Source organism: Ammodytes marinus (genome assembly GCF_949987685.1).
Source record: "Ammodytes marinus genome assembly, chromosome: 11".
Classification (NCBI taxonomy): domain Eukaryota; kingdom Metazoa; phylum Chordata; class Actinopteri; order Uranoscopiformes; family Ammodytidae; genus Ammodytes; species Ammodytes marinus.
This window is the reverse complement of record NC_137215.1, coordinates 15917265-15936038: the sequence shown is the minus strand read 5'-3', so window position 1 is coordinate 15936038 and position 18774 is coordinate 15917265. Positions and strand designations below refer to the sequence as shown.

Sequence of the window (18774 nt, the reverse complement as noted above, 5' to 3'; positions counted from 1 at the left end):
AAAATGGGCTTCCATCAATTAAAAGTGTGTTGAGGATTAATTCCATGTGAAAACCAACAAAACACAACAATTAGGCCTACTATTAGGCTACTTTTGGAATAGTTCAGTTGACTTTTAAGTGATGAAATGTGAGTAAATGTAATACTGTAATGCAGTCTTATGGTTGGAAACCGGATTCAACTACCCGGGTTCTTCTGACTTCACCTCATCTCAGTGGAGTCCATGAGCAAAAAACAGCTTCACACTCACCAACAGCTCAGGTCTGACACAGCCCTAAAGTTTATTTTATTCATGTCATTTTTAAGTTACACGGTGGAATCAGAGACACAAAGAAAGAGGTTAGAAAGAAAACAGCAATCAGTCCACGTCAAATGGCAGAATGGGTCCACGGATCTGTTCTTTCATGCTTATAATGCATACTACTGACTAAAAGACACAGTAGAAAGAGACCATGTAATCTACTGTAAAGTGCAGACATGGCATTTACTAGATTTTTAAGTGGTGTGTTCTTGCTACATACTGGAAAATGCGTCTTCGATTTGCAACTGCTTCTGGATTTAAACTTTGTAAAACAGTCCTGGGTGAAATGTAGTCTCGATAGTATGCAGCATTAGCCTTCAGACAAATCCCTGGTGTTAGTAAAACATGTGCAGAGGGGCTGGCATAAAGGGAGCATGGTTTGTGTATGTGTCTCAATATGTAGCCCTTGCTATGCCTTAAGTTGAGAGAAGAAAAAAAAAAAAAAAAAAAAAAAAAACTCAGACAGCACTTTGTAAAAGTCGTCCATCAGTCTGATTGGAGGTCCCGTTCAACCATGGTGAAAATGTAACAGCTCATATGGAAAGTTCACTGGCGGATGTGCCATTGACCGCAACTTACAAATGCAGTGAAAACATCACCAAGAGTATATATGTACATTGTTTTTTTTGTCTTATTGCCGCTCCAGCTTTTTATAGACTTAACAGGTCTGAGATTAATTAAGATTGACTTGGTTCTCCATGGAGGAATTGGTTAAATTGACTTGAATTGCTCCTATTCAAACACTTATCTGTTAATGGTTGGAAACTAGTCAGCTGCTGTTAAGATGCCTTTTGAGCAAGGCACTATCCCAGCACAGCTGCTTCAGTAGGGGCCATTTTTTGCCAGCACTTCAAGACTGCAAATAAAAAATGAAGACACAGAAAAACGGAATTTCCCCCCTTGATAAAGATGGATATTATGAGAAAAGTTTTGCAAGAGAAAATATTAATTACATTTTGCACTGACTTTATTTCTACTGGCGAATAGGAGTAGCACCTACTGGACCTTTACTGAATCAGGAGAACTGAATAACAGCAGCTGTGAAAAATATTTGCAGGTTTTTTTCCCCCGCTGCTCCATGCCTTTACCGTAGTATTACTGCAGCAATATTTTGTATCTATTTATTTTGCAGTTTGTTCCCACTGTAAAACTTCTTCTCTGACCCCTTTCGTTTTTAACCGAGCTGCCTCAGAGTCAGGAGGATTTGTTTTCCGGAACGTCTATCGTCCAAAACACTTAAAATGGAATTTCACCAATTAATATCCAAACACTCCACCACTTCCAAGCCCTGATACACAATGTTTAGTGTCAACACATTTGGCAAAATCGTTATCAACATTGTCGTCATCATCATCATAAAAATAACAAAACATAAACATTAAAAAACAGACGAGTTCAGTTCACATCAAAGTAGAATACAGATATTATATCTTTACCCACAAAAAAGTTGCATGTTACCACTAGCTTGGAAAAAGAAAGAAAACATCACCATGTTATACAAATGTGTGTCACTATTAGATGAGTGTGTATGTAGTTTTATATCTGCGCAGGATGTCCGTCAGTATGTGTGTGAGTGTGTGTGTAAGTGTAAACTCACATTAACAAGCAACATGTCTTTCATTATCAAAACAGAAAATCCTCACCCCACCCTCCACGGTAAAAGAAAAAAATACACATCACTTCTGAATCATTAGCATTCCCAAAGTAAGCATCCAAATCCACGTAGAAGTCATCAGCTGGCCACTAAAAAACTCAAATCTTTCATCAGGAAGAAAAAAAGAAAAGAAGAAAAGAAAATATTTTAGTGTCAACTATATATATACTATATATTTATATTTTTGTTCTTTTATACCAACCAAAGATATGGTATATTATGTGTTGCTATGGTAACGGTCCCTGGCAACATCATGAAAAAGTACAATGATTAAAGTAAAGACACTGATCCCCCAACTTCATCCAGCTAGAGAATGTGTGTGTGTGCGTTTCTGTGTCTGTTCATGTTCGTCCAATTTTTTTAGTGCACTGAAATGTTGAGTGTTTCGTTTTGTGTGAGTTCTTTTGGCGTTTAGTATTTTGTTCAGTTTTTAGTGTGGGCCTTAAATACCACGCGTTTAGTGTGTCAACAAGTCACAAGGAGGCATTGTAGGCCTAGTTTAGTGTGTTTAGTTTGTATTCAGTGTATGTGCTTAGTGTTTAATTGTATGTTCTGACAGTATGCTGTCTTTAGTGTGAGTCTATGCGTTAGCACTGATGCTCTGTTTGTATACGGCGTGGTAGGCGTTTCGCAGCAGGACGTAGGGGAAACAGGACTCCAGCAGGTCCATGGTCAGGAAGGGGGACTCCTGCACAATCTGAAAAACAAAACACAACACAGATGGACTGTTAGACAATGAAAGTATATCATCTTAACTGGCTTTTTTTTCTTCCATATTTCATTTGCAAGAACATTCATGTCCACACAAGCATGGATTTCTTCTTTCTGTCTACACGAGAAGGCAAAAACCCAATTGAGACTACGCCCAAAGCATGCCAAACCAGCAGGTGGCGGTATAACCCTGACACTTATGCCATGTTGGCCAATCAGAAGCCAATAAAAGTGCAGCAGTGACCTCCGTTACGTAGTAGGCAAGGTCTCTAGTGCTCAATGTGGTGGAGGAGTATTCCCTGTTAAGTAACATTTCAACATGAAGTCTCTTTAGGGTGCTTTCACACCTAACCTGTTTGGTTCGGTTAAAACATACCCCAGCCAGACCACCTTTGTAGATGGGTCTTGTTGTACAAGACATTTTTCATGACTTGTGGTTGATTTGCTGGATTATAGTAATAATAGCTTATATTTCAGTCATTTCTCTGTGAGCTCTATGGCCCTCATTTATCAATTTTGCGTGGAAACTGGTGCAGATTCTGGCGCAAATACCTCCCTACGCCAGGTATCGCGTGGGATTTATCAAACAGGCGTATCTCGCCAATCTCAGCGTACGCCAGGCCATATATTGATAAATGCGGCGAGTGTATCATGCCCCTATATTTTCTCAGTTTAGAGGCCTCGCCCAGAGGTTTTACGACATGGATATGCGCAATACGGCACTTCCCTGAAGTAGAAATTGACAGAATAACAGCGAAAGTAGAAAAAAAAGAGTTTCATTTCGGAGCATTAGCCTACAAGCAGCATCAAAGAACGACAGAAGGCAGCAGTTAGGAAGGAAATAACTGCTGCGGTCAACAGCGTTGGTGTTGACTCAAAATCGCCACTAAAAAAAGCGTGTTGCTGTTCTGAAATGCAACCAACTGGGGGTGCGGGGCCGCGGGCATAATATAAGTGGTGGAGGAGAAAAAGACGCACCAACTGTCCGATAATGGTCCCCATAAAATAAATACACGTCTGCAGAGATTTGAATGATTAGAATGTATTGGCCCTTTTAGATAGCACTATTCAAAAGGGTTTTAAAAACTAAAAATAACACATTTTGCGTTTGTATGACAGCATGCGCTTGGCACGAGTGGTCAGCCCGGCCGTCAGCTGCACAAGCCGACCCGGCAGCGATCAGCTGTGAGAGCGCCCACGGTCCTGCTCCACCAGCAGATAGGAACAACGTGCCGGTTAACGGTGGAAATTAATCGCTCGCTTTAGCATCAATGACACATTAAAAGAGGAACTAACATCTACAAAGTGCGTCAAATAAATAAAATGTTAAGCTGAATGTTGTGCCGTGTATTTTTTTGTATCATAAAGAGCAGTGTAGGCCTACTACATATTTAATACTTAGGCTAATATTTTGAATGAATGCAGCCCCCGTGCCTCAGTGTCCCCCCAGCTGCTCCAGACGGAGATAACTGCCGCAGTCCCATGCAGCGCTCCTAAGTGGCCGGTGTGTGCACTATTGAATCAGTGCTCCTACTCAGTTGCGCACCATAAGCTGCACAATTTTAAGTGATTAATATCTTTATTTCGGTCTGAGCAAACACTGCATTTGTATTATCTTCTTATAATTGTCCAACAAAGTCATCGGCTACCCGGCACAGCCTGCACTGCGAGTCCATGCTGTTTACAAAATTGCGTACACGAGCTGAGAGCTGGCGTGGGATTTGAGCGTATCCTACGCTCACGTCCATATTGATAAATGCCGAGATTTGCGTGGAAATGTACGTACACCCATTTTTCTGGTCTACGCAAAATTGATAAATGAGGGCCTATGTGAGCGCCTAATGAACCAAACTACAGTAAGTCCCCTTAGTGTTTTCCTCTCACCATGTCCAGCAGCAGGTAGACAGATTCTCTGTTACGCGTCGTCATCTTGTCCGTCTCCTGGCCGATCTTTAACAGGCTGGACGAAGCCAACTGCACACACGCACAAACACACCAAAAACATGTCAGAGAGATAGACTTCATGCAGAACATATTTTTTGCCATATAAATGTTGAGTTCATTTTAAGCCAGTAAAATGGGAAAATGTTTCATCTTACAGCCAGGAACTCTTTGAGGCGGTCCTCTATGCTCCCCTTGTGGATGGTGAAGAGAGCAGCAGCGATCTGGTTGATGGCCTTTGCGAGGCAGTGGATATTGTTGCAGTGGCCTATAGGGGGCAGCAAACACACACTGTTAGTAAAATGACATGAAGACATCATCTGTATAGGATAAAAAAATCAATTAACTCAGTTTAATTGCTGACAAGTGCGGCTTTGTATGATTTTCACAGCAGACTCCAGCGTATGGAACTCAGAACTAGCTAGAGCAGCAGGGGAAAAATGCAATTACATTTCTGTATTTCAGGCCGCCATTATGTGTGAATATGAGATGCATAAAAAGTATGCAAATACAAAACGTGTGCATGTAATTCTGAGTTCACAAAATAGTCAAAGTGGCTGCACTGGCACCATCTACTCAGATGTGCTGTCGGAAAACCAATCGCTAACCAATATGCTGTCTGCATACTAACAATGGCGGAGCCCATTACAACTCATTATCCCTTTCAAATGGGCCTTATTAACAATGGCACCTTTCATTTCATGGTTGTTAAGAGGCAATGTCTTGATAATTCATCCTTGAGTGACGAAATCTCTTTGCTAACTTTTTTTCAAAAGCCTCATTTAACTAGGACAGTGTCTTCCATTGCATTGGATATCAGGTGTATTTATTATTTATTACTGAATAAATATTTTCAATGAAATGCAGGCAACAAATAGGTTTAACATTTCCTACTGGGTACGCTGACCTATAAAAGTGTATTAAAAAGGTAATCATTTCGAAAGTGTACGTAGCGCGGTTGATGATATGGCTCCTGTGCACACAAACGAATCAATCTGAGGGCACAAAGGTCCTTCTCATTTACATGCACAACAGTCTCATGCCTTCGATGCAGTAAATTATGTTTCACCCAATGTAGTAAAGAGTATTTCATCCCGCTTCTGCTTGCAGCCTCTGAACTCTACTCTGCCACAACATAGGGCTTAATATCATCCATTATTTACATAATAAAAAAGGTATTACAGATTCACATTAGGGGGCAAACGGGGGAAGAAATAAAATCTTTACAATGTGTTATAATACATTTTCCAGCATTGACATACTGCTGTTTGACTGGGTTTTATCATTGTTGTTTTGTAACTACTCTTTTAGCATTTTCTCCTCCAATTCTACAAATAACACAGATTTGTTTAAAGTGACAAAATATTGAGCACATATCATCATAATAAAAATAAAATAATACAGATGCATGGTGTCCTACCTTCTATGGCGGGGCTGTACTGTGACATCACGTTGCTGGCCAGCGTTGGCAAGGAAACGGCCACAAACACCATCAGCAGACAGGCGATCTTATACTCCTCTTCTGGGCTGATGTTCTCTGCACACAGACACAAGAATTCATCTTTTCATATATTTTTTTTATTGACAGTGTGTAGAGACAGAGGTGAAATGGGGCAGAAAGGGGAAGACATGCAGAGAACCTGGGTCTGCTGCGGGGCCTGAGTCCACAGGGAAACACCCTTACCCACTGACACAAGCATTCCTCAAACATTGTGCGGGTATAACATTGCCAACAAAGTATCTTGTTAACTTTCATTTGATGTGAATAGTTTTATTTAAGATTTAATGTCCCCATCAATTACTTTCTTATTTTCAAAACTCATACATTTGTTTTCTTGATCTGTTCTGTAGATATGCTGATTTGAAGTGACAGTGAGGACCCCAGTGGATATGGAAATGCCAATTGGTCCTTGTAAGATTTAGACCTAATATGACTTTAAGGTGAAAATTACCCAGGAGCTTATTTTGACATGAGATGTTACATTTCCACTAGATAAATGTAAAGGGATCAATGTCATTAGGAGATGTCTGTCTGTCTGTCTGTCTCACCACTTTTCTGCGAGGACAGAGCCACTACCAGTGCTGGGTCGATCTCACAGGGTAAACCGGCTGCCGATGACAGCTCGTAGACGTTCATGGCCACCTGGAAAAACATACAGAAAACATAAACAATAGGATAAATTAACACTGAAATCAGTTCACCCATTAAGGCCTAAGGCCGCCTAAAAAAAACACCCTCTGAGCATTGTTTCAAAACAACCTCGCAAACCCTGAGGTTTTTCTGAAAAACAACGTTTACTTAATGATATTTCTCTCAGCCTCTGTAGCAGATGGATGACATGAAATGAAAAACATTTAAAAGCTTAAACCCTTGGCATTGTAAAAAACCTGTAAATCACTATCTTTGCCTTATAATTCGTGTTTTTTTAAATACTTATTTTTTATTTTGAATATTCTTCAAATCTCCTTTTACAGCAATTACACTTAGAAACAATATCCTTTACAGGGGGTCATAACATTCATACGCTCTTACGTATCTAATCAAGTCAATAGGAGAATATGTCCAGTTTCGTGTAGATTTGAAATAAATCAATAAACATCATAAAAAATACATGACAAGTTATACAATGTCTTCGCCTCTGTAGCAGATAAAGACATGAAATGAAAAAAACTTTTTTTTATTTGAAACTGTGCATCACTGAATTTATTTGTTTGCCCCGTCGGTTCCATTGGCAATAATTCTGTATTCAGCCTATTTGTTGCTCCCCCTGTTATGGTCGTCTGTCAACTTTATTAGCAGTGAATCCTTCTGTGTTTTTTCCTCCCAATTCCACACTTGTATTTTAGCGAATCACGTTACATTTCATCGGTCATGTTTCTTAAAATGATTTCATCTGATTAATGGGACTCGTCAGGTCTGAAAGGTAAAAACTTGCGGACGTCTCATCAGGTTTTAAAGGTAGAAAGACGCATACGTTGCATCAGGTCTTAATGGGTTACGAGGTTAATTCATTTCTGTTTGCCTTTTTAAGTATTTTTTTTTTTTTACCTTCATGTCCGTCTCTCTGGGAATGTGGTCCTTGAAATCCTCCACTGAACTGACCAGGAATGGAATGTGACAGGATAACACCTGGAGAGCGAGCAACACAGAGGACCAGTTCATTTTGATAGTAAATACAAGATTTTAGCATCATTTTAATAGATAACTATGATTAAATCCAATGAATGATCGCGAACTGTCCATAAAGTAATCTTGTGAAATCCATCTGTATAAACAAATGTTAATGTTAATAATTTGACAATCAAAAGTATTGTCTGTTTTGGCAGCTCATTGGGTTTGTTAAAAAGTACACAACAAAGCCATTCCACATCTTCTGTCAGACAGTTATTTTTCATAATTTGTCTACCTGGTACTCACATGTGATCAATTGCAGTCTAATAATGATTCAAACAACAACAGAGAAAGTGAATATTACATCTTAGAAGTTTGTGTGTGTGTGTGTGTGTGTGTGTGTGTGTGTGTGTGTGTGTGTGTGTGTGTGTGTGTGTGTGTGTGTTTGTCTTACGTCTCTCAGAGCCTCCTGTGCCAGGGAGCGGAAGGACAGGATGACACCAATGATGGTCATTCTCTTCAACACACTGTCCACAGCTACAAAATCAGAAAATCAAATGTGTCAGTGAAGCTTCAATTGTTAAATCTGACAACACTGGTACTAACCATGTGTATTTGTGAGTGTGTATTTGTGTGTGTGTGTATAATTACAGGTGAGCTTCTTGAAGAGGGCAGCCATGTGCTCTGGTTTGTCGAAGCTCGTCCTCATCTGGGTCAACACCTCCATGTTTTCTACCACCAGTTTCTGAGACACCGTTAACAGTTATGAGTTAGTCTAAGAAGATTCTGATTTCATGATTAAGCAGCCGTTGGATTATCCTTTTATTTTTCTATTACCCTTCAAAGATTTGTATAGGTCTCATTTATCATATATTTGTTATAATGTTTTGTGTATTTGCATTGATTACAATGCAAATACAAAAAAACATTATAGCTGATATTGATAAACTATTTAAGAGATTTCAAACCAGGATTTGAATACTTACTCTATCACTGCGGTAAAGTAGGTTGGATTTATTTTTATTATTATTTATCAGTACATCTCTATGACTTGTATGAATGTACCTTCAGCTCGGCAACCTGTGACGAGATGTGCCACATCAGACTCTCACTGAGGAACTTCATGCCGTACGGCCCCAAGAGCTCAGACAGAGAACGCATCTCTGAAACACACACAAAAAGCAATAAAGAAATACAATTCAACACATTCTTTAGCAAAAAAAAGAGAATCTGTCAATAACACAAAGTAGTCACAAGAAATGTTTGTCCCGATATCAGCAATATTTAAGCATACACATGAGTAGCGCTGAGAATCTTCTGGAGTCCCACAATTCGATTTGATTCGATTCTGATTCCTGGGGTCACGATTCAATTCAAAAGCGATTTTCGATTCAAAATGATTCCCGATTTCTGGATTCAGTTTAAAAGAGGATTTCAGGATTTACTCCAGTTGACTGTGCGTTAAGAGGTGTTATGGCAAATTATGTCATGAAAGCAAATTAAAATCAATATCTTAATTATCTTCATTTAAGTCTATTTTTATGTGAAGCTTGCAACGCATGTGATTTTAAGGCAAGTCAATATTACCGGTGGCAGCAAAGTACATATAATAACAACTGAAAAAAAAAGTGTTAAAAATGTTATTTTCTTTAGAAAAAAACGGTTTTGGCAGATTATGAATCAATTTAAAATTGCAGGAGATACGAATCGGGATTTTTACATTCATACATTTTTTCCACCACGCCTACACATGAGACAGATGGGTGTGTGTGTGTTCCTACCAGAGATGTCGGAGTATTCCTCTGCGTTGAAAGTCAGTTCGTTCTCTGTGGGCAGGTTGACAAAGGCCTTCATGGCGGGGAAGTAGGCGATGTGTCCGTTACTGACCTGACGCAGCAACGTCTCCAGGTACCTGCACACACGCACACACACAAAGAGACTTCATCAGTATCTGCTACACCTTTTAATCCTCCCTTTCAATGCTGCTGAGTCCACATTAGGAACATTGCATTTTTTTTAAACCGCATGTGGATTCCAGGGATAAATATGTAATTATGTTGTTAAATGGGATTTTAATCCATCTGCAGGGGGTTTCTCTGCTAACAACAAATCCCTTCATCAGAACATTAAGCTCAGTGAATGATTGCTTAAAATAATTAGGTATTTTTCTTTTTTTTTTTTAAATGGCATTGGATTGCTGAGAAGTAGGAGAGTAAGTAACAGGGCGTCCTAACTTACTCTCCTGACACTATGCCCCCCAAATCAAAAAAGAGAGAAAAACAATACAAAGTTACAGTAATGAAGAACATTCTTCCAGTTTCCGTGCCCAAATAAAGTCTGATATTTAGTTGTACACTAAAGTTAAAGGTGCACTCTGTGACCTTGACCAGAGACCAGAGAAGAGACAATTTACTAAGAACTAAATAACAAACTTTCCTTGCAGGAAAACTGGATCTCTGGAACACTGTTTGAAGTTAGAAAGCTTCCAAAAAAAGTAACTGTTTCACTGAAGTTGTTTACAGCAGCAGGGCCCACAGTTTGGTTTAAAAACATATTTTTGTCTTAAGTTTGGTTCCAAGTGCCTCAAAATCATTTAGTTTTGATTTATGATGATAGAATATAATATACTAATAATTAGGGCTGTCAAAAGTAACGCGTTAACGCAGGGTGATTAATTTCTGGAATTATCGGCGTTCATTTTTTTAACGCATTTAACGCATGTGCAGAATGATCCGCCCCGTACATCCCACCGGCTCTGTACTATAGTCACTACTGACCCAGGATCAGTAGCTGCGCGCAGCCAAACATAGCAGCATGTTAGCTCGTGCCGTGTTTTAAAGTTTTAAACTGCTAACGGTCACGTCTGTGTCGGGGGCATATATATATATATATATAAAATCAACTGCCGCGGGTGGCAGTTAATGTCGAAGCAACAGGAGGAGAAACATTGTCTGCTCTGTTCAGAGCCCGCGAGGACACAAACGTCTGCAGTCTTCAGAGGTGTGTGTGATCAGACATCAACATAACGGCAGTCGGCTTCCTGGCACACATGAACAGTCCCCTAGGACGTGGTCGCGCGTACAAACGCACTCACGCACGCGCACACACCGCGGACTGTAATCAAGTTGTATTCAATAATGCACAACCTATAGATTCACCAAATAAATGCCATTCTATAGCCAATCCTTTATTTGCCCAAAGACATAGTAAAGAGACAGACCAATTGAATTATGGTTTGGTAGGTAGGCCTATATATTTTAGTTTGATTTAAATTTATTTTCAGTATTAAAACCATCATTTGGATTTTCAATTAATAAACATACTAATTTTAAATGTAGATATCCACTTCCTGCCATTTATCTTTCCGTTCATACAACAATATACTGAGAAAATTCGAATTTTTCGGGCATATTTCGAATGGTAAAATTAATCGTGATTAATCCACAGAATTGATGTGTGATTAATCTGGTTAACAATTTTAATCGTTTGACAGCCCTACTAATAATACATGTAGAGTAAGCATGTTTTTGTAAACTTACTGCAGGCCCTGCAAATGTAAACAAATCCCCCCTCCTCTGAAACAGCCAAGTGCACTTTGAAACTGACAGGACTGGATCACAAACGTACCAGTTAGTGTAAAGACTGGTGATGGTGGGCTCCCCGTGGCTGTCCAGGTGCTGCGTCTGCTGCAGGAGAACGTTGTTGAAGACCCGGGTGATGTCGATGGTGACGTAGTTCTCTATGGACTGCAGCACCGTCATGTAGGCCCGCACGCTGGTCAGCAGCTCACTGGGCTTGGCTATCTCCTGGGTAGCCTGGTTGTACATGGTCATACCAACTATAGACCTAGAGACAGCGGCAGACAGACAGTCAGAGATTACAATTAAAAAAAGAAGAAGAAAAAACATGCACAAAAAGATGGAGGAAAAATGCAGGAAAGGCACATTTTAAACCTGACTCATCAAAATGTGAATGAAATCTTATTAAAATGCACCAAGTCTGAATTTCTAATTATTGTGAACAACTCAAATACATCTCGCTTCTTTCACACTCTCTTGACATTAACAGGAGCAGATTTAACAGCCTCTCTTTTTTCCCCTCTGGTAGGGCTCTTATTCCCTTACCAATCACTTTTTGTGCTCATTTCCTCTGCTCTTAAAAAGATGTTTAAAGCACTGTCTCTGACCTTTGCTGACTTGGCCACTGCCCGGAATAATGATGAACTTAGAAATCTATGTTTTTGCCATTAATTGTAAGCTTGATGTTGAGTAATTAATTAAAATAAAAAAGGTACTACGAGGAACTTTTAAATATTTTTGAAACAGTCAAATTTTTCCTCTGATGATCAAAATTGTCATGTTCCAGCAAAGGAGACCATCAGTGCAAAGAATGCTATTTTTATATAATTTTTCTTGATGCCTTTGTCATGGGTACGCTCATCCAGGAACTACAACTGGCATAGTAAGAACACTTCCGCTTTTGTCCAAAGGGTGTGCAAGAATGAACAAACTAAAAGTTCCTCGGAACACCTTTAAAATGTAAACCGAAACAAAGTAAACAAGCCTGCAAATCTGTGTTTTGTTTCTGAATTTGGACACAAAGAAAATAAGATTGAACAGTAAGCCTTTGTGTTTTTATCAAGTGCGTGTTTGTGTTTACTTGGTGAATCGAATCTCCAGGTGCGAGGTAAGGTATTCTCTGGGTGTGAACGTGTGCTCCCACACCGCCAGGTTGGGAACATAGTTGATGGAGAAGCAGAGTTCAGATAACGCTGTGTGGAGTTTATCCAGACTGAGGAGAAGAAAAAACAAAAACAGAAAAACAACAAGGTTAAAAAGGACCCAATAAGATAGAATGAAACTTTTAATAAACTGAAAGGAGACTGGGTCTGTACAGCAACAAAATACAGTAGAGCAAACAAATATAGCAACACAAAATATATATATTTATAGATATGCCTCACCATTGACACATAAGGGAAATAATAGGGACACTGACATTGTACAAAATGAAAACACAAACCAAAAACGTATTTATAAGAAGATAAACAGCTGAAGAAAAAAAATTAAATATGGGAATTCAAACCAAAAATGAAAACGAGGTTATTATCTTGTCTTTTTTCTATATACTTATATAGGAGCGGATAGTTATCACTTACTACTAACCCAGCCTAGAGGGATTTTATGCTATCAAAAGTTAATTCTGCTAGCTTCTTAAAACTCACTTGGTGACCAGTAGTCTGTTCTTCCTCATGCTCTCCACTCCTGGTTTCTCTCTCTCCGGCTCTCCCTTCTTCCCTGTGGCCTTCTTGCTCTTCTTGTTGACGGCCTGGCTGATGGTTTTGGCACAGTGTTTAGGAAGCAGCTAGAGTCAGACAGAAAAGCAGAAGGAGAGAGAGAAAGAAACAGAGAGACAGGCGGAGGATAACCCAGAGAGAAAGAGAGATGGAGAAAGATTGATTATGCATGGCCGCCGGGCTGATGTTTCTCAAAACAGTAGCTTTTCTCTTCTTTTTTTTTTGAGTAAGAAGTGAACCCATCGGACTGGCAAGATACATTTAAGAAGCTTTTAATACCATGCATCAACAAAGGACTCGCAACATTGATGTGACAGTATGTAATACTTTGTAAAGGATAAACAATAAATGGCCACATGTTTCTGGCTTATGACATCAGAAAGTTTGATAGAATAAGAAGTCAAAGCTTTGCACACTTTGAAGTTTCTTGTTTCTTGTAGGAATAGTTTTGACATTTTGGAAAACACACTCATTGGCTCTTTGGCGTAGGGTTATGAGGGGAGAGATCGATACCACTCTCACATCTGATCAATGCCCGCCTCTGAATATTTCTCAGTTGGGACCGGTAACAAGCTGAAGTGTCTGCACTCATCTAACTCTCCGCAAGAAAAGGAATTAGTGAATTTTCTCAAAATGTCAAACTATTCCTGTAAATTGGCTGCATGCGCGTGCGTGCGTGTGTGTGTGTTTTCCGTGTAGTTGGTACCTGGTCGCTGAGTGTACATTGTTCAGTGCAGATGTCAGTGATCAGGTTTCTGGCCTGCTTGGCCATCTCATCCAAAAACATGTTACACAACGACAGGCTTCGATCCCCTATGTGGTGACGCTGTGAAACAATGTGAAACAATTGCATAATTGTACAGCTCCTCTTCTTTAAATTGAAAATAGCACAGATCTCAGATTATTTTGTAAATTGTAAACATTCTATTTATATTCTTTAAGATGCCTTTTTATATCTTATATTATATTCGCTAAATGTATGTTAGGTCCATGTTTGCTTGTGTGCACCACATTAACTTCCTTGTAGGTGAGAACGTACCTGGCAATAGAACAGGTTCTGATTAACAGCAATACAAAATGTTCTAGTGCATAAATATTGTTTTTTTTTGTATCTGTGTATATTTGAATATAAGACAGCCTACGTGTGTGTTGTTGTACATATATTTACCTCCTCGGGGCAGAGCTCGTGTGTGCAGGACATGAAGTGTGTGCAGAGCAGAGGGAAGCAGACCGAGTGTCGGCTCTGGGATGGCAGCTCCAGACACTGCTGGAACATCTTTTCAAATGCACGGCTGTAGAAGCTACTTAAAACACACAGGGAGGAGCGGACGTATTATAATGCTAGAAGAAGAAGCAGTTTTACTTTCTCCATTTTATCCTACATATTATTACAATACATAAAGTTATTGTCTGTGTCTCACCAGAAAATGGAAAGGTCTGATGTCTCCACCAGCATCTCCACCAGAGAGTCCACCATCTTTGTGTGGAAGATGATGGTGTTCATCATTTTACCCAGCTCCTTGTGATCGGCTATGCCAAGGCTGGCTTTAGAGACACTAGTGTAGGCCTACAGGAAGAAAAGCAAGTCGGAGAAAGTACAAGGATGAGATCGTTCTATACACATTCAACTTAGAAAAGAGGAGATATTTTCGTATTAATCAGTAGTGCCATTCAAGTATATACAATATTAGGTGTACATCACAGACAGGAAACATGTGTTCAGTCATATCGAAACCAGCATTACATAAATGTGTGTAAAGAGATAGAGCACTAGATGTGTGCACACACCTGCAGCCTGAACCAGTCCAGTCTCATGCCTCTGAAGTCAAACACCTCTCCATCCTCAACTGCAGCACAAAACACAAGTCATTATCATTACAACTCTGCTTCCTGAATGAAAACCACACAAGCGTCTGGCAACCAACATATGGCCATTTACTTAGGAAGTGATGCTATACCTTGTTTGACACTGAGAGAGGTCATTGTGTTGACAAATGAAGACATGATTATAGACTCATCCTCTGGACACACAGACAGGTTCTATAAAGAGAAGGACGAGATAGAAAACTGGTCAGAGAGACAAATGCAGGGTGAGATAATAAATAAATGCATTTTTTCAAAGCAAGTTTTAAAATTCAGCTTTCCACAGCAGCCCAGAATATAGGTTCATGTGTGTAGACTTTGAACCACTAATGAAAAATAGTACCACAGTACCCCCTCTCCTGTGTTTTGTTTGAGTGTGTGTGTGTGTGTGTGTGTGTGTGTGTGTGTGTGTGTGTGTGTGTGTGTGTGTGTGTGTGTGTGTGTGTGTGTGTGTGTGTGTGTGTACTGTAGTGTAACCCTGGGCCATATGGATTAAAATGTTATCACAATAAAAACATTCTTATATCAGTCAATAAGGATAATTATTAGGATGAATGTCAAATCATTATTTATTTCTGGATTGATTTGTGTTGTGCCACAATCAGCCAGTCGCCACTCTTTTTCTGCCTGATGATTGGATGTGTGTACTCTTGTGTTAAATGGCAGGTGGCGACTAGCGGTAAAGCTGCATAAGCGCCCTCAACGGTGTAGGCTAAGGGTGGTTTAATTTTATCGAACTTTAAGAACATTTCTGTTCAAGAAAATTATATATAGAGATACTTCTTGCTATTATTTTATCACCCATCCCTATGTTAAGTGTGTTGATGTGTTCATACCTGCACCAACTCATTCAGCACCACAGCATCAAACCCAGACAGGTACTGGACGTAGTACCGCTGCATGACGGGGCCGTACTTCCTGACGTGAGCTCTGAGCTCCTCCATGTAGAAGATCAACTCTGCTATGTGTCTGCAAAACAAAGACACACACAGACCATGATTGTGTTAAAAATGCACTTGTTTCTATGTCTAGAAACCCGTGTAAGTGTGTGTGTCCCGACATGTGTGTGTGTGTGTGTGCTTACTTGTCTATGAAGTCGTCTGTGCTTTTCTTCTGGATGTTGTCGGCGTGTCTAAGCAGCCAGATGATCTCGTCGCGAGCAAACGACAACGCCATGAACACAAATAACGCCTACGGCACAGAGAGAGAGAGGATTTAATGGAGAAAAGAGGGTAGTGTCAAAAACTCCCAAAGATAAATTACTCCAAGATAAATGACCAAGAGCAGTAACCACCAAACACATTCTCACAGTCTCTGAGCTACATTTGCTTACAGTCAGTCAGGCTTAGTTAATTTAATTCTGTCATTTATCACATCTTCATCGGGACAGAAAAACACACTAGGCATTTTGATAGGTGGTAAAAATCTGTCTGTCCTAATAAGCTCAGGAAATTACGAAGAACTATTTAAGGTGGTATTGTAGTGTTTTAAGACGGTACTGTATTTTCCCCATTCCATTCCAATAGTCGGCACAGGATCGCATTCCCACAGAAGAGAGCCGAGTCATAATAAAGGCATATTTCAAGTTTGAATATATAATGTTAATAACCTTTCCCCCCCTGTATTTTACGAGGATGGTATTTAACAATCTATTTTTTATTTGTTATGACACAACCTTAGCTTTTACTAATCCAGGCTGAGTCCTGTTAATCCAATCCTTCTAAAATCAGACCTAGGTTTATTTAAGGTGTCATTTTACAGTTTAAGATAGTATTTTGTATTACCTTCGGACCCAGCAGTCCAGGCTGGTCGGCTAAAACAGTAGCCAACTCCTTCAGAGCCGATCGGAGGAACTTGCGTCTCTCTCTGTGCATCGAGCCGCTGCAGAGAGACACATAGGCAGAAGGGAAGTCAGAGCGCAGCGCACACAAACACACACCTTGATCTAATGGTATTTTGACATTTCCAGGACAATCCTTAAAGAGGACAAAAGTAAGTAGATGACAGTGACGGGGGGAAGAATGAGAATGAAGATTAAAGGGGAAGACGGGATAAGCATGAGGGATAAAGAGTAGAAAGGAGGGGGATGTTTCTGTGAGAGACTCCCCGAGGGAGAGGGAGAGAGAGAGAAAAAAGAAAAAGAAGCAGAAAATGAATAAAACAGAAAATATGGCTGGGGAACTAAATGATAAAAAGTTAAATATTTTTAGTGTTTGAACAACAAAAAAGCAAAAAAGATTGGATTGAAAATTCCAGTTGGGATTCCCGATGAAGGGATTTAGTAAAAAAAAGATTCTGTTCGTACGCGTGAGACATGGCCTGTTCCTTGCACTCTCTGATGTCATTGATGCGTTTGTTGTACCTGGGAAACAGACAAAGCAGAAAGAAGGGATGTGTTAAAAAAAGCAATTCTGTAATATGGCTTTCTGTTGTCTGAGATAATAATAATTTGGACATTGTTGGTAAAGCAAATGGGCTTATACGATCAAATGCGAGGGTTTGTGTGGCCATCAGTGTCCTCACATGTTGATGCTCTCTTACCCTCTGATGTTAACAAACAGATCCTCTGCTGCCTTGTGGATGTGGAAGACTTCGTCCCTGAACAGACAGAGGCAGGTGGAGCTCTGCAGAGCCAGCTTCCACAAAGACAATGCCGCCGCGTCGCTGTTCAGCACCGCATGACACAGGATGAAACCGACTGGAGACAGAACAGAGGGGAACTTATCAAGCAGGTACAAAACCACAAGCCAAAAGAAACATCTGTGATCGGGATGAATGGCCGACCATTTTAAAATGAAAAGGGCGTCAAAGAAGAGCATCTGTTTACTACAGAACTTACAAACTATCCACTTCTCCATTGCGTCCAGAGACAGGTATTCACATGGCATCTATAAAAAAGGGACAGATACAATCAGGTGATCAGGACATGACTTCACACATGACTTCTTTCTATCTATCCATCCATCCATCCATCCATCCATCTATCTATCTATGCGGCCGTGGTCATACTAACAGTGTCGGACTGTGCAGGGTTGAGCATGGTGGAGGGGGCAGAGATGAGGGAGAGCAGCTGGGCGTTCCTCCACTGGTCAGCGGACAGATTCCTCCTGGGATAAACCATCTGAAGACTGATCAAAGCATCTGACAGAGACTGGAGGAGAGAGAGAGAGACAGGAGGGAGAGAAGAGAAGAGAAAAAAGGAGAGAATAAAAAAGTAATAAAAGGAACATCATTACGTATAAGATTTTTTTTTTTTTAAGTCTTATGCAAGGTTGTGAAAATGACATAAGCCAACTAATTGGAACGATCAGCGTACAGGGAGCTTTACTGAATATTAACTGATCATCACTTATAACAAGAATATGTGCAAACTATTAGCAGCTACATCCACAGCTGCAGTGGAGTTGACTAGATTTTTTTTTGACACATTTTTATCTTTAGTTAATATTTCAGCTCACGGTTACAGAACAGGAAATTGATCGACTCTATCCGACTGATCTAGAAGCGACATTATAGGTGCTATGGGCAACTGTTCCTCGGTAAAGAAGACGATTAAAAAAAAATAACTTTGCACATATTTTAAAATCATATTGTAATTCCTTAGAAGTTCACTCGTTGCCATTTAAATGAGAGAGTCAGGGTTTATAAGGAAAAAGAGCACTCATTTTAAACTGCACAAAGAAGAAAACAACTGAGTATAAATACATGTTCTACCTTTCCATGTGGAACAAACTCCTCCATCATCTTCTTCAAAGGGTTCTCGTAATCCACGATCATCTGGCCCAACCTGGGGTACTCCCGGTCACTATTGACACACACAGAACCACTGTATTAACGGAGAGCATGGACGTCGCTGATTTCTGAACTGTTAGCACATGGATGGATCAGGAGACTGTA

The 18774-nt window shown here is 39.9% G+C and overlaps 1 protein-coding gene across 4 annotated transcripts in view; it reads right to left on the bottom strand.

Moving 5' to 3' along the window:
- Window positions 1–256: 256 nt before the first annotated feature.
- Window positions 257–18774, bottom strand: part of nckap1 (NCK-associated protein 1) — a 33536-nt gene continuing 15018 nt past the window's right edge. For 2 of the 4 annotated variants that reach the window (XM_080037039.1, XM_080037041.1), the window contains 26 exons: window positions 18592–18682; window positions 17891–18028; window positions 17717–17765; window positions 17419–17575; window positions 17183–17239; window positions 16662–16758; window positions 15962–16068; window positions 15714–15846; window positions 14973–15054; window positions 14803–14861; window positions 14436–14581; window positions 14183–14318; window positions 13721–13840; window positions 12943–13082; window positions 12378–12509; window positions 11346–11564; window positions 9500–9630; window positions 8784–8881; window positions 8370–8463; window positions 8173–8255; window positions 7656–7736; window positions 6656–6749; window positions 6027–6143; window positions 4765–4874; window positions 4550–4639; window positions 257–2651 (listed from right to left, as the gene is read on the bottom strand). In XM_080037039.1, the coding sequence (XP_079893165.1) occupies window positions 2535–2651; window positions 4550–4639; window positions 4765–4874; window positions 6027–6143; window positions 6656–6749; window positions 7656–7736; window positions 8173–8255; window positions 8370–8463; window positions 8784–8881; window positions 9500–9630; window positions 11346–11564; window positions 12378–12509; window positions 12943–13082; window positions 13721–13840; window positions 14183–14318; window positions 14436–14581; window positions 14803–14861; window positions 14973–15054; window positions 15714–15846; window positions 15962–16068; window positions 16662–16758; window positions 17183–17239; window positions 17419–17575; window positions 17717–17765; window positions 17891–18028; window positions 18592–18682 (2878 nt within the window). In that variant the 3' untranslated portion in view covers window positions 257–2534. The remainder of the gene's footprint in view (window positions 2652–4549; window positions 4640–4764; window positions 4875–6026; window positions 6144–6655; window positions 6750–7655; window positions 7737–8172; window positions 8256–8369; window positions 8464–8783; window positions 8882–9499; window positions 9631–11345; window positions 11565–12377; window positions 12510–12942; window positions 13083–13720; window positions 13841–14182; window positions 14319–14435; window positions 14582–14802; window positions 14862–14972; window positions 15055–15713; window positions 15847–15961; window positions 16069–16661; window positions 16759–17182; window positions 17240–17418; window positions 17576–17716; window positions 17766–17890; window positions 18029–18591; window positions 18683–18774) is intronic. The other 2 variants (XM_080037040.1, XM_080037042.1) reach the window with 1 other exon arrangement.